This window comes from Sander lucioperca, chromosome 6, assembly GCF_008315115.2.
Source record: "Sander lucioperca isolate FBNREF2018 chromosome 6, SLUC_FBN_1.2, whole genome shotgun sequence".
Classification (NCBI taxonomy): domain Eukaryota; kingdom Metazoa; phylum Chordata; class Actinopteri; order Perciformes; family Percidae; genus Sander; species Sander lucioperca.
In genome coordinates this window covers 3,751,502-3,766,417 of record NC_050178.1, presented here as the reverse complement: position 1 = coordinate 3,766,417, position 14,916 = coordinate 3,751,502, and the positions used below count along the sequence as shown (strand labels likewise).

General features: G+C 39.5%; 1 protein-coding gene across 1 annotated transcript in view; it reads left to right on the top strand.

Moving 5' to 3' along the window:
- Positions 1-14,916, top strand: part of bsnb (bassoon (presynaptic cytomatrix protein) b) — a 71,183-nt gene that overhangs the window by 10,176 nt on the left and 46,091 nt on the right. The window contains exon 3 of the mRNA XM_031287447.2: positions 11,513-12,337. Coding sequence (XP_031143307.1) covers positions 11,513-12,337 — 825 coding nt within the window. The remainder of the gene's footprint in view (positions 1-11,512; positions 12,338-14,916) is intronic.

The window sequence follows — 14,916 nt, the reverse complement described above, 5'->3', positions numbered from 1 at the left end:
ACAGACTGAGAGACAGAGAATAAAACTAGAGAGAACAAGAGTTCAGAGAGATAGTGAAAGTACCACAGACACCCCTGACAGTGTTCTCCCACCATCATACAGGCAAACATCTGTTTTATAATTGGTCCAATTTCTATTTATACACAGATCCTACCCTCCTTCTGTCTACGATGGCCCGGACCTCAGAAGCCATAGCTGAAAGAGAGAGAGAGAGAGAGAGAGAGAGAGAGAGAGAGAGAGAGAGAGAGAGAGAGAGAGAAAGAGAGCTGTGTGAAAGAGCTCTGTGGTAGCAGGAGTAGACAGAACCGGAGAGAAAAGCATCATCATATATTAACCATAATAGTCTGGGTGTTCATACTAACGCATTGATTGTGTGTTTCTATGATAAAGGCATCAGCATTGCCAAATCACTCTGAAGATGGAGATGAGCATTTTTTTTGTCGTGAAATTATGACTTTTTAATACTTTTGTTTAAAGAGTGCCTTGGAACACATTCTTTTATTTTAACCAACAATCCCACACGTTTTAACAAATGCTCCCACACAAAAGACTCTGCAGAGGCACTCTTTATATTTCCCCTTCCCTGATCAAAAATGTAGGTAGGTGGCCAGTTGCACTAGATATATTTAGCAACCCAAGAAATGTGGAATCTATTTTAACTCCAAAAAACAATATTTTACATCCAAGCTAATATTTCATTAGTATGGATACTTTTATCCAGAAGCATATTTATATTTTATAATTTAAATTTGTATTAATCAATCATTTTAAATTACCAGTGGATTACATGACTTGCATGCAGTGTTGCCACAGTTACTTTGAAAAAGTAATCTGATTACTGATTACTCCTTTAAAAAGTAACTTAGTTACTTTACAAATTACTTGATTTTAAAAGTAACTAAGTTAGATTGCAAGTTACTTTATTAGTTAGAAGAGACAGCTGGCCATCACTTTCATCCTCAGCTGAGAGGATTTCTGATAGATCTAAAAAAGTGACATCATCATCATCTGTGGGGGTGAACTCTCCCTCCTCCGTCTCATCATCAGACTCTGTGACAGGCTGATGAACTTTAAACGCCTAGACAAATTTGGATCCATTATCAGTCACCGTTGCAACTACTTTGTTGAGTTGTCCATATGAAGAGTGAATGTTTTTAATTTCTGCACCAATAACATACGTGTGTCTACCGCAAATTCTCCTACATGCCAATGCAGCCTTGTTGCGCTCTAATGTGGATCTACTGATCCAGTGGAGCATTACTCCCATATAACTTCTGTTGTTAGCAGTCCAAATATCCACGGTAGTTGACACAAAGTCAACCTCATTCAGCGCAGCCTTCAAATTTCTTTCCATCACTGCATACTCCTCCATGTAAGAAGAAAAAGCTGTTCTGTGAGGCAGCTCGGCATTGACAGCAGTAGGGATCTTGTTTATTATGGCACGAAACGAGGGTGAATCAACCGTGTTTAGGGCAGCATTTCCTCTACAACATACTGCCCGACCAACTTCTTCAACTCTCCCCCACTTACTGGTTTTGCACCGAAGTCCAGCTTTTGTTGTTTGGGTGGTGGGGGACCTCCTGCTCTCTCCTTCGCACCACCTGGTGGGACTTGCTCTGTAAGTTTGACTGTGCAGTGCTGCGACTCCAAATGTTTCTTCAAATTTGACATAGTGTTTTTGTAGCTAGATAGCACTTTGTCGCCACCAGCACAGAGTGTACAACGAACCTTAATATTGCCATCTTTAGCTGACACAAACTCAAAATAGTGACTGTATTTCCAGCTAGAAAACGCGCATCTCTCTCCTCCCTCCATTGTTGTTTACGTTTGTGTCGCTGCGCGGTATGTATTACACGTGAACTGTCCTCATGCTGAAAAACGTGACTTGTCGCAGACGTGATTTCACTCCCCGAGACGAAAGAAGAAAGCAAAAATATATATTTTTACTAAGGAAAATGACAAAAATAGTAACCCTCACTGACTTGGATAAGTAACTTTAATCTGATTACTGGTTTGGAAATAGTAACGCGTTGGATTACTCGTTACTGAAAAAAAGTGGTCAGATTAGAGTAACGCGTTACTGGCATCACTGCTTGCATGTGAAAAGGGTTTTGCTCGTAGTGACGAATCCACAGATAAGTATCCCCCTCAGCTCTATGGAGCATTTTAGCATCTTTCAGCTCATGGTTTTGGTTTAATGGCCCACAACTTTAATGTTTTGGTTCAGTCCCCTCGTTTCCAGTTGCAGCAGGTAGCTGTTTTCAGCGAAATATCTCAGATAACCCACTGTACTCTACCTGCCTAGCAAAAACGGGAAACAGACTATGTTAAAGACAAACTGGTGAACATAGTGGATCATTTAGCAGTTAAAGAGCCTGATATTTCACTCAGGTGTTGATGGAGACTAAGGCAAAGTTAAAAGCAGAGTGAATTTTGGACTTACATATGACCTCCAAATCAATGCTAATGTTGGTAATGTTGATGTTAATAGGCAACAGTTAAAGGTTGTCCTTCACGGGTAAATTGTAAAATTTAGTGTAGTGTAGTGTAGTCCATAAATATAAAATAAAACATAAAAACATTTTAAAAAAATTGCAAAAGAGTGTATTTAGCTGTGACTAGCAGCCACTCTGTTGGCCAGTCAGTCAAATGTTTCAGCCCCCTCCTCCCTGCACATGTACAGCTGTGGGATACAGACGTACAGTAACATAGATAGAAACAGGGGTGCTTTAGCTGATTTAGACTTTCGTGTTGCCCAGGTTCTAATCCCAAGGCCCGAAATTGATTTTCCGAAGCTGCTACAGTAACACCAACCTGGGAGAACAAGCTATCCATAGTGTCATAAGTAAACATTCTGTAAGTTTTTCAAAGTGTTCTTGAAGGCAACTTTGTAGGTTGTGAGTGTCTCAGGTACATTATTGATTTAAAATTTTTAAACTGTTCAAGAGTTTACTGCTTGTCTCAAAGTGAGAGCTTGAGTTGTTTTATAGCATGCATATTGTTTATATAAGTGACCACATTTATTTATTATACATGGTCAAATATTTCGTAGAGAAAGTCTACAAATAATAAGTGAAAAATAAATATAAACAACAATGATGCGGTCATATCATTGAAGAATAAGTCCATTATACCTCAAGGGAGCCAGAGCCTGGTTTCTAATTCCTTTGAATTAATTTAAATATTTAGCATCAGACATCTCTAATCCCCCTCTAACTTTGCATCATGTGGCACAAGAGATTCAATGGCATTCAGATCTGGCAGTGGAAGTGGAAGACAATAATGGTTGTTATATGAATCTCTCACTAGTATTGTCTAGAGCTTCTCATATGTTGGAGTTAAATGTTAGCCAAGGACGGCATGGGTGATATGTAGAGAATCAGGATGTGATTTCTTGAGATTTTACCCTAACAAAAAGCCACAAAAATACCATTCTAGTTCAGATCCTTGAGGGAGAAGGTTTTGGGGGGAATTTTCAGTTTCTTTGGTGTCAAGTTGTCTGTCTGTCTTCTGCCTTGTGTGTGCTGGAAGATGTTGAGAAAATTAATGAGTGAAAAAATATATTCTGAATGGTTTAATCATTTTGTTTTTGGGACCAACTGGTAATCATCAAAGGTTTTGCTGAAAAAGTATTTGGGAGGAAAAACTGAGCTGTAGTTTTATTCTTGGTTTCCCACCATCAAGACGGTAGTAGTCAGCCTGCTTGTTTGTGTCATTTGCTGAGTTAATAGCAACTGAGGCTGTGTGTTTTTAGAAAGAATTAAAGCTTTTTCCCTTATTAAACACAGCATGCATTATTCACAGTATATATTCAAATACTTATTATATCATTAATATATAGATATAACATAAATATATTAGAGTTTAGATTAAATGGTTTGATCATCTAAACTCTGACAGCATGCTGAAAAGTCTGACTTCTTAGCAAACATTACAACATGTGTTTTTAAAATAATTTGTTTTTGTTTTGAAATATCTCTAATGCTATGTACTGTAAATCACTGAACATGTACAGTAAGTTCTATTTACTAAATACAAAATGTAGAGAATGTCAGTGTTTCGGTGACAGTGTTTCACACAGTGCACCAGGCTGTAATCACTGACTGACTGGGGCTTTAAGTGGACAAACAGTATGAACTGGGTCAGGAATCCAGCTGAGACCCTACATGCTGAATGTTGCATATACCAAAATATTTTGCAATGAGAACTGCCAGAGACTAAATCTGGGGCACTGGTTTGATTATTACCCTCTAAATCACTGCATTTAAAGTCTCAGCTTGCTATAGTCAGTTGGGCTGTGCTCTTCAGCAGGTTATCATAGGAACCATCACCTCTTGTCAATCTGTTTGAATTTAGATGGTGCACCTGTGTTTCATTAGTCCATTTTCCGAAGCTTGCTACCGTAATGCAATAACACAGGATAAACACAATTGAAAGCTCACTTTTTGCAACATGGTGACTGATGGTGATTCATTATTTTTTATGCAACTCCCAAGTTAACCAAACTGTATATGGCACACATTATTTGTGTAACAGCACAGCAGCATTACTATTGCATCTTGTGAGATATATTCAAGTGATTTGTTTGTGTCTTTTTATTCTGCCAGTGCTTCAGATTGGGAACTAGTTTTTTGCACTAGACATCTAAAGTCTATATATAGCAATTGTTATTATTTTGAGTCAGACATGCTTATTTCTTAACACTTAGTTTTTAAGCTTCCTACTGTCTTTAAAATTCTACCAACAATTAGGACTGTACAAAACAACATATTATTTTGTCTTTGTTGTTACCTCTGCTGAACCTTTTGGTTCGGTTTGTCTGTTTGTTGGTTTGTTGATTTGTTGGTTTGTTTGTTTGTTTGTTTGTTTGTTTGTTTGTCTAAATGCAGGATTACGTAAAAACTACTGGCCTTACATTTGGAAGCAGATCTGAATCACGGTCCGGATACAAAAATAATTTTTCACCTTCAATAACATTTAGATTTTGAATTCGTCTAGAGAAAAGGCTGAGTGGCTAGTGACTTTGGAAAACCACTAGCCACAGTGGCTGGTGAGTAAAAAAGTTCATGTCAAGCCATGTAGCAGCATATCTTTTGCAGAGATACAGTATAGTATTTGTTTGCATTGCACTACACAGGTGTTCATTAAATTGTGTCCATCTCCTTTACTTAATATCAAGAAATAATGTTATACACTACCACCAGTAGGCAATTTGATAATTTGGGGGGGGGGGGCGGTTCGTTTTGTTGACTCTTTTGGAGCCCCGCCCCCTTAGCTATATACTTTAGAGAAGATTATACATCCAAGACAAAACTGACAGGACGGGCGGGACTCAGAGAAAAAGTTGCGATACAAATCTGTCTGCTACTTCAGCACCACGGACAGCGCCATGGATTTATCAATACACAGTTAGGCTACTGATATTTCAGAGCCATGGTCAGGGGCCATAGATTAAACCTCAGTCAGATGAAGGATCAGCAGGTTAACAAGGGTTATGAATTTTGGACATTTTACTAACAAGGGGGATGGCAGCCCCCCTCATCCCCCCTCAAATCACTGACCGACTACTACTCTGCACTACTTTCCAGCATCCTCAGTAACACCGTGGCTCCCTGCTGTGCCTGACACTGCGCCAGCACACCTGGTGAAGACATTCAACAAACAGCATTATTAGAAATGTGGTTTTCCCACAATCACTCATTATTTATACTGACCTTCCTTTTATGAATGCCATTTCCTGCTTGGCAATGTGTAGGGTGAGCAGAGGCAGAAAGAGACAAATTGACAGGGAGAGAGAGGGGGGGGCGGTGTGAGAGAGAAAGAGAGAGGCATTGGGAGGAATTTCAATGTCTTTTAGCCCAATTTGTAAGGAATTGATAAACTGCAGCATCCCAAGCATCCTGATCCCCAAACTGCAGTTCTCAGCTGCTGTACATTCTGCATGGTAATACCGCATTTTGATCTCCGAGACAGAGCTTCCTCCTGTGTCTGCGTTCTTGTTCTGTTGAAGTTTGATTCTGTATCAGAGTGTGTTCTTTACCCAGCTTTCCTGGGGGATGATGGAGTGCATGATGTCTCACTCCTGTCAACAGCTGAAAACTTAAGAACAAAAAGTCGGTAACTCTGTGCACCTGTGTGATGTACGCAGTGTTACATCTTCTAGCATGTGTCTGTGTGTGTGTGTATGTGTATGTGTATGTGTGTGTGTGTGTCTCTGTGTGTGGCAAAGATCCCTTCTACCTCTCTCCTCAGCTGTCATTGTTTTCTTCTACTCTTCACAATTGTAACTTATAGGATCATTATTCATACAATATGTAATATAATACAATATTATATTACAATATTACGATATTAAACCACCATCGCCGAAGAAAATGTATCTGTTCACGGACAATGTAATGTATTAAAGTGTCATTCATGATGCCTTTTGTAAGGTTTATTGAGTTACTTACAATAATTTTGGAAGATTATGCTGAGAAGTACATGACCTTATTAAGATGTCATGTTAATTTAAATTTTATATATGTATGCATGTCTGTATATATATATATTTTTATTTTATATTTTTTTTACATGTTCAAAATAAACTACTACTATTTATGTCATATTAGTGAAACAGCTGCAGTGTTTAATACATAATTACTTAGATTCTATTTGTGGTGGTAGCTTACCAGTTAGTGAGCAAGCAAGTAAACATTGGCCTAAAACCACAATATGATAATATATGTCACATGGCAGAGTCTCCTCTCAGATTTTCCTTTGTTTGAACACTGTTAAAAACACTAAGGATAATGTAAATAAACAACTTATAAATAACATAGTCGTTTTTAAACATTTAAATGCAAAAATATTACATATTATATCTTTAAAGCCACAATTTGTGATTCATTTTAAAACAACGGTTTTGCCCCACCATCAAAAATCTAAATACAGGATTGGAATCTACTATGAGTTTCATTTTTTCAGGTCTTTATTGTTATACACAGTGACTCTGGACTACATTAAGTTATTGATGTTTTCTAATGCTGTTATTACGCCTATAAACACAGGGGTTAACTCGCTGATATTTTGAATTATTTTGTGAAAAAAGACAAAAAATGCAGATTTTCCATCTATAACTCAAACTCGGTAAATGTCCCTAAAATGTATGTGGTTGAAAAATTACAGATTGGATAGGCCTTTAAGTAAAAGTAGCAATATCACCATTTTTTATTTTGTTTTTATTTTACCCAAGTAAGTATATACAAGTATCAGCAATAAAAATGCTCTTAAATATGAGGAGTAAACCCCCATTCTGAAGAATAGTTGAGGTATTGATGCTACTAGCAATGGGCCTTTTCACAGCAGACAGTTTGACTTGTCAAAGTAGAAAAACACAGGTGTTACTAATAACATTAACTCTTAGCTCTGATCTATTCAAATGTCCCAGTAAGCCATGGAAGAGTGACAGTGAGCCACTATGCACAATACCAGAACCCTGAAACTGAAGCAGCTAAATGGAATTCAGCCATCATTAATCTTGTTATTTAAACCTGTGCTTTTCCTACTTTAACATGTCAAAATGTCTTTTGTTAAAGAGATCTATAAGCATTTAACATTTTAGTTGCTCTATTCTTTTGGATTGTATAAACTCTAGCCATGCATCAGATTTAATGAACTCATAGCTGATATATGAGTTGAAACAATTTGTCGATTAATCGATTATCTGATCGACAGAAAATGAATCAGTTTTGATAATCAATTCATTATTTCAACATTTACTGATCGTTAACTGAATATCTTTACATTTTTGGAGTGTTGTTTTACAAAAGAAGACGTCAGGTTGGGCTTTAGGAAATTGTGATTGTGATTGATTGTTTTTTCCTGACATTTTATAAACCAAACAATTAATCAATTAAGAAAATAATCTCCAAATTCATCAATAATTACAAAAAATCGTTGGTTATAGCTACAGTTGCTGATGAAGATTGTCAGATGTTACCCAAATCAGATTCAAATTCAACATGTAAATAGGTGTGTGTCTGTGTGTGTTGCCAAAGATGCTTTGCTCTCATTATTTGAGCCATGTCCAAGTCTCTGTGGACCCTTGCTGCTAAAAGGTTCTATTTCTGGCAGCAAGTCGTTGATCTTCATGAAGCCACGTTGCTCAAGCATCCTGTTGGCAGACGCTGAGTTCTCGCAGAACAGTGAGCTACGGTCCCGGCTTATGACCTCTGACGTGTATCATACTATTGTACACACACACACACACACACACACACACACACACACACACATACACACAAGCATACGCAGGCATGACATTAGATACATGTTTGAAAGCAAGGCTGAATGAGAGCCATCAAAAATTTATATTTGAGATGGAGATCGAGATGGAGAAAGAGAGTTTGAGGGAGTGATGTGATTCGAGAGATGCAGATAAGAAATAAAGATGGGTGAAGGAGAACAAGATGGAGGGTTGCAACAGAGAGCTGATAGAGAAGGAGGGCAGGAGACAGAGTGTGCAGGGTGCTTGTTTTTTGCTGATACAGATCAGATTTCATAAAGATCCACATGATTGCCTCATAACAAGAGGGACTCAGAGTGGAAGGAGATGGAGAGATGAGGCAGAGGCAAGCAGAGACACGATGAAATTGATAAATAGCTGCCTTTGTTTTTTCCCCAATGGGCTTAATATGATTATTCTAACTGTAATTTGGTGAAAAAAAATCAAGGACAATAATAATGATGGAAAGAGGAGTTCCCACTTGTGAGTCTCTGATTGGATAAAGAGTCCAGTGTTGGATGGTGTAGTGTTGCTCCAGTGTTGGCTTATTTCACTGTCCACATTACTCTGACTGTCTCCGGGGTTCACCTTTGCTCCTGACTTCTCAGCTTTCCTGATCGACAGTGAAAACCATGGCCTCATCACTCTTTATACTGAGGATTGGCAGGGAGCCAGACACATGGCTAAGATGCTGCTGAGCCTGTGACTTACTCTGTCTGTACTGACTTACTGAATGACTGACCGACTGACTGACTGACCAGGAGAAATTCTGCAAAGCAGGTGGAGAGGCTACAAAACATTTTAAAGCGGTGAACAATGCAATTTTTAATAAAAAGCTGCAGGACAGGTCCTTGGCCATGTCGGGGAGAGCGACTGCCCCTGGAGGGAGCTTTGCTTGTTGCTGACCTGGGCCAGCTGGACCAGTCTGTTTGTTAGGACCAGGCGCTGGATGAGCCCGTGCTGGAGGCTGTGTTTCAGGATGCGTCTGGGGTGCAGCATCAGGTTTACGTTCCGGTTTTCCTGCATGAAACGGAGACTGGCAATTAAAAGGTTACTGTACTTCTGACTAGATACCAATGTGGTCTGACGTATGCTCTGTTACACCTGTAGCCACACCTAATGGTAATGTCAGGCCACACCAAGAACACTTTCTATGTCATTTCATCAAGGACGTTTACACTGGAGGCCAGGAAAATGAGTCTGGTTCCAGATCTCATTTCAATCATTGCCCACTTCTTGATTTTCCTTGAAATTCAATTGGCGAATATTTATTAATTAAAAATCGAGTGAAACAAAGTGGCAGTTCAGTCTGATTATCATGTTACGGCAAATGTAGGTGTTATCAGCTCTGTTTAAGATGAGTTTCTTGTTTAACTAAAGTCAAAGCACAGCAGTGAGTCAGTGTTTAGGATTATGTGGCGCAATACCACACTTTAGATTCAGTGACTCATACCACTGTAGTTAAACTGTGAAGTTACAACTACTGGGCTGGCTTGTATGAAATGTCTTTACAGATAATATATGGAACAACGCTCTAGGTAGTCAATATCCTTTTGCAATTAAAACAATAAAGAAGTAAAATAACAATTACAAGTTATTACATGAGTACAATTCAGGATATAATTAGCATACAATTACAAATACTAGAGCCAAACATATTTAGACGACCTATAAATATTAAATTATTATTTTCCACTTGAAATGAGTCATCTTTTAGTATAGTATTTTAGTATACAGTCAATGTAAAGTTGTGTGCTGTTGATGTGTTCTTTGTGAGCTTGTTTGTGAATCAATCTATCGTGGCCAGAGGCTTGCAGAGACATTTGTGTCCACAGCAGAAATTATGAGATCTTCCCCTTTATTTTCAGTCCTCGCTTCGGTAGCTCCCATAGTACTGAAAACTCTCAGCTGAAACTGAAACAAAATCTTTATAAAACCACATTTACAGACTAAAAGGAAGTTTTTACCCAAAGGTATAAAGACAAGGCATTATGTAATAACCATGAATCCAAGACGGCTACAATAGTGTGGCAGCTGCCAAAGCACCAGGATGCCAATTATGTACATAGGGCCATGTGCTATCACCAGGGCCTCTTTCTGACTTTCACCTTCTTATGTGCCTGTATGGAGCAGGAGATAGGAGAAGCAAAGGCATAAAGGAAATGACAACAGCAGGAGGAACAAGAAGAGAATGGTGTGAGAATTGTAATGAGAAAGGGAACATGTTGTGTAATGAGTAGGAATGTAGAAGAAAGCAAAAAGGGAAGAGCCACACAGAAAATATGCGAGGAAATGTACTAAATCAGGGGCAGCTATGATTTATTGAAGAAGTCCAGAATTCACCCTGTCTGTCACATTTATTTCCTACGCATTTGTTTATGGGTGAATGATGTTTACCAAGAAATGTCCATGCAAAGGCACAGAGAGGCTTAAATCCCTCCTCAATGAGATATTTTACATCATTCACAATTATTCTTTCATTCAGTCATTTTCCATAGACAATGTTTCCTACTCAGAGCAGGCTGGAGGCTATTCCAGCATGCATTGGATGAGGGGAAGAGATGGCAGCCAGTCCATCACACAAACAGACCATCACACTCATGTTCAGATTTACACCCATAGGCAATTTAGAGTTTTTAGTTCATGTTACTTGAATCTCTTTTGGCAGTCGAAAGAAAGTAGAGCATCCACTAGGAACCCATGGGAATGCAGGGAGAAGATGAAAACAACCAGGTTACTGAATCTTTTTTAAAGATATCTTGACTTATTTCAATAATTCATCCACTTTTGATCATCTACAATAGCCCTGTCAGTTAAACTTTTTTTAATAAAAGGAATAGTTTGACACTTTGGGAAATGTTTGCTTTTTTAATTGAATTTAGATTAGAAGATGATACCATTCTTGTTTCTGCACAGTAAATATGAAGCTACCATCAGCAGCTTAGCATATGGTACAGACTGAAAACAGGGGGAAATAGATAGGCTGGCTCCGTCTAAAGGTAAACAAATCTGCTTACCAGTGCCTCTAAAGTTTACTGATTAACACATAATGTTTTGTTTGTTTAATCAGTACAAAGGGTAGAGACATGAGAGTGTCATCAATCTTCTTATCCAACATTTTGCATGAAAACAAATAAACATATGTCCCAATATGTCGAACTGTCATTTATATACTGAAAGATAAAGACTAGATGCTCTAGCTTATCGTCATTGATTCCTTTTTTTTTCTTTTTTTTTTTTTCACAGGTTCAGGAGTGGCTATGTCTGAACTGTCAGATGCAGAGAGCGTTGGGGATGGACATGACCACACCACGCTCCAAGAGTCAGCAACAGATACACTCTCCTTCTCATGCAGCCAAACCAGAACCTAAACCTGATGCTTCGACTCAGCCTGCACCCCAGACACAGCCCCCTCCTCAGACGCAGCCTCCAGCTCAGGCCCATCCTCCAGCTCAGGCCCAGCCTCCAGCACAGGCCCATCCTGCGCCTGGCACTACCAAACAGACTGGTCCAGCTGGCCCAGGTCAGCAACAAATAAAGCTCCCTCCAGGGGCAGTTGCTCTCCCCGGCATGGCAAAGGCCCCGTCTCAGCCGGATCTGTCCCGCAACTCTCCCGCCCACCAACCACATCAACCGCGCCAGGACCAGACTCGCAGTGCAGGGAGTTCCCCTTCACGGCAGCCCCCACCTCCAGAGCAGACTTTTGGGAAGTTGTTTGGCTTTGGTGCTTCTCTTCTTAACCAAGCCAGTACTCTCATATCTGAGACTACTCAACCCCAACAACAGCCCCCCAAAACAGCCCCCAAACCAGGAGGACCTCCTGGTTCTGGGCCTGGGGTGAGTAAACCCTCAGGACCTCAGCCGACACTGCAAGGGCCTCAAGCCCCTGCTCAGCAGCAACAACAGCACGCTCCGCCAGACTCCTCTAAACCCAAAGCTTGTTGTCCTCTCTGCAAGACAAACCTCAACATCGGCAACATAGCAGAACAACCCAACTACAACACCTGCACACAGTGCCATCACCAAGTGTGCAACATGTGTGGATTCAATCCCACTCCACACCTAGTCGAGGTAAGACTGATTTGATCTGTTTGGCTTTCCAGCTGTGTGTAACGAAGTGTCTCCAGACCATGGATTCGCTAAATGATTTATTGACGTGTTTTTGTGAAAAATGCTGTGTCATAGTGCAGTTGAATGGGTTGTGTTGTTATCCATTTGTGGCTGCCTGGTCTTGGAGTGAATAGCTACAATTTACAGAGGGTTCTTGTACGTATCTATCAAGTATTTGGCTTCAGGTGCTGTCAATTGTCTCCGTTTGCTCTGTCTCTGAGGTTCTTCATGATCCCCCTTTTGTATGTCTGTGCTGGTTCCTATTGTCTCTTACTATTTTTTAGAATGGTCCCATTATTGTTTACTCTCATTCTTTAACACAGAGGGATCAACAAAGTATTTAAAAAAAATGTATGCAAAGGATTCTTTTTTACAAGAAGGGTTGATTTTTGGATTTTCAAGCTGCAGGTTCTGTATGCAGCTTGTACAGTGCTTTATGTAAGCCTGTGAGCTTCCTCTCTTTTCTCCTGCCTTTCTCTCTCTCTGTGTTTCTCAGTCAGGACCTGCTCTGTTCTGCTCTGTCAGGGCCTTTCATGTAGTTAGCAGAGTGAAGTCCAGGCTGTGACTCACCTCATCAGTGTGCACTCTACCCCGGAGCTGCAGAGAAATATATGACCCATCTACAGAAAACGGAGCCTTATCAAGTTCAATTTAATGGATAATCTTAGTATTGATTAGTCACAGCTCGGGGGCAGGTGAGGGTATATTCCTACCTGAAGTACCCCCTGGTCCTCTGTCATGGTGGGAATCCAGTTGCTAAGAGCAGAGACTTGCAGACTTCCAGAGCAAGGCAATAACAGAGTTTAATTATGCAAATCAAGTCCAATTGAATGATAGCAGTAATAACAGGCTTTCGGCAGAGTGCTGGCTTTTTATGGGCGAGCCTTGTCTTCCGAGGCATCTGGTTGTCACAGGCACTAGCACAGGCCATTCATAGATCGCTATGGAAACAGAGAGATAATTTGTTTGTCAGGCGTCCCTTTCATGCTTGGCTGCTAAGAGTCTACAAAAACTTACAGACTGCTGTTGCTCTGTGTTCATGAGAGACTCTGTTATTACTTATGTGTGTTTTTTGTTTGTGCTCAGATGGCTGCGGCCTCAATCCAGCATAAGGTCCATTCTTTCCAAACCTGTGAACAGTTTTTGTTGTCATTCGATTCCATGTGAGCTGGCAGGTTTATCACTCCAGAGTGGGTGAGAACCATTTGGACATGGTGTGAGGCTTTGTACTTTGAATCTAGTTTTCTCAGCTTGATTTCCACAGCCTGTTTGCCACATTCTTTCTCCTCGTCCTCTCCTAATCTCTCCAAACTTTTCTGTTTCTCAGTTTCTGCTTTTTCTGTCTTTTCTTGCCTGTTGCAGGCATCATTTTTAATTTGTGCTCAGTGGCTGAACAACTGGGTAGTGACAACAGTTTACCAATTACAGTACTAGAAATGTATGTAAGGACAAGGTTAGCAATATTCAATATTTTTGTTATTATCACAGGGCTTCCGCGGGGTCTTAAAAAGTCTTAAAAAGTATTGTGTTCTAGGTCATTTTAAACAGGTCTATGTCCATGCAACGCTACCTCTAATGCTCAGTTTTCTTTTATTCCATGGTGTTGTAGTTCTTTCTTTTGCTAGTCCAAATATAATTTAGCTGTATTAAGACTACAAATGAGACCAACATACAGCTTATTTTGCAGCCAATAAGCTTTCGTGTTATTGGTGCGAGTCTCTTTCGGATTGTACCACAGACATAAAACTGATTTTATTCTTCAGCTGTGGGGAAATGCAAGTTACTGAAAAAAATGAATTTAAGGCTTAGTTGATATGTGTATATATTAGTTGTTGTGATAAAGGTCTTAAATTTAATTCATAATGGTCTAAAATAGGCCTTAAAAAGTCTAGTAAATTTGACTTGGTGACGTGGCATTAGTTAAATACGCAAGCTTCTTAACAAATTTTATTTTAACCCAAACCACAATCTTTTCCTAAACCTAACCAACCTAAACAGGTTCTGCACTGACAAAAGAATACTGGTAAATACTGCACTGTGGAAAAGGTAAAAAACACAAAACAAACAATAAACAAACAAACAAAAAAGTGAAAACAAATTGACCTAAATTAATTCTAATTAAACTCTGAAATACTGCGTATTAAGTGCCTTTACCATGTCACACCTAAAGCATGACTTGTATAGACATCCTGTAATGACATTTTCTGTAACAGTTCTTAGCGAGGATTTTTAAAAACGCTTGTGGAAATCAGAAAAATGGAAATATTCATGAAAATACATGGTCTGTCACCCCATGAGTGACACACTGCGTAATTCATTCAGAGCAAATTAGGCTGAGCTGTATCATATAAAAAAAATGTAGCCCCTTTTTAATCTGCAACGAGACGATGAATGCCAGCGTCTGTGCGAGAACAAGTGGAAGAACAGAGGAGGAGAGAAAGGAAAGAGGTGATAGATTGAGAAGGAGGAGGAGGAGGAGGAAGAGAGCGAGAATCAGAGATAATGAGTGAGAGGAAGTGTTTGTTGGATTGCATAATATT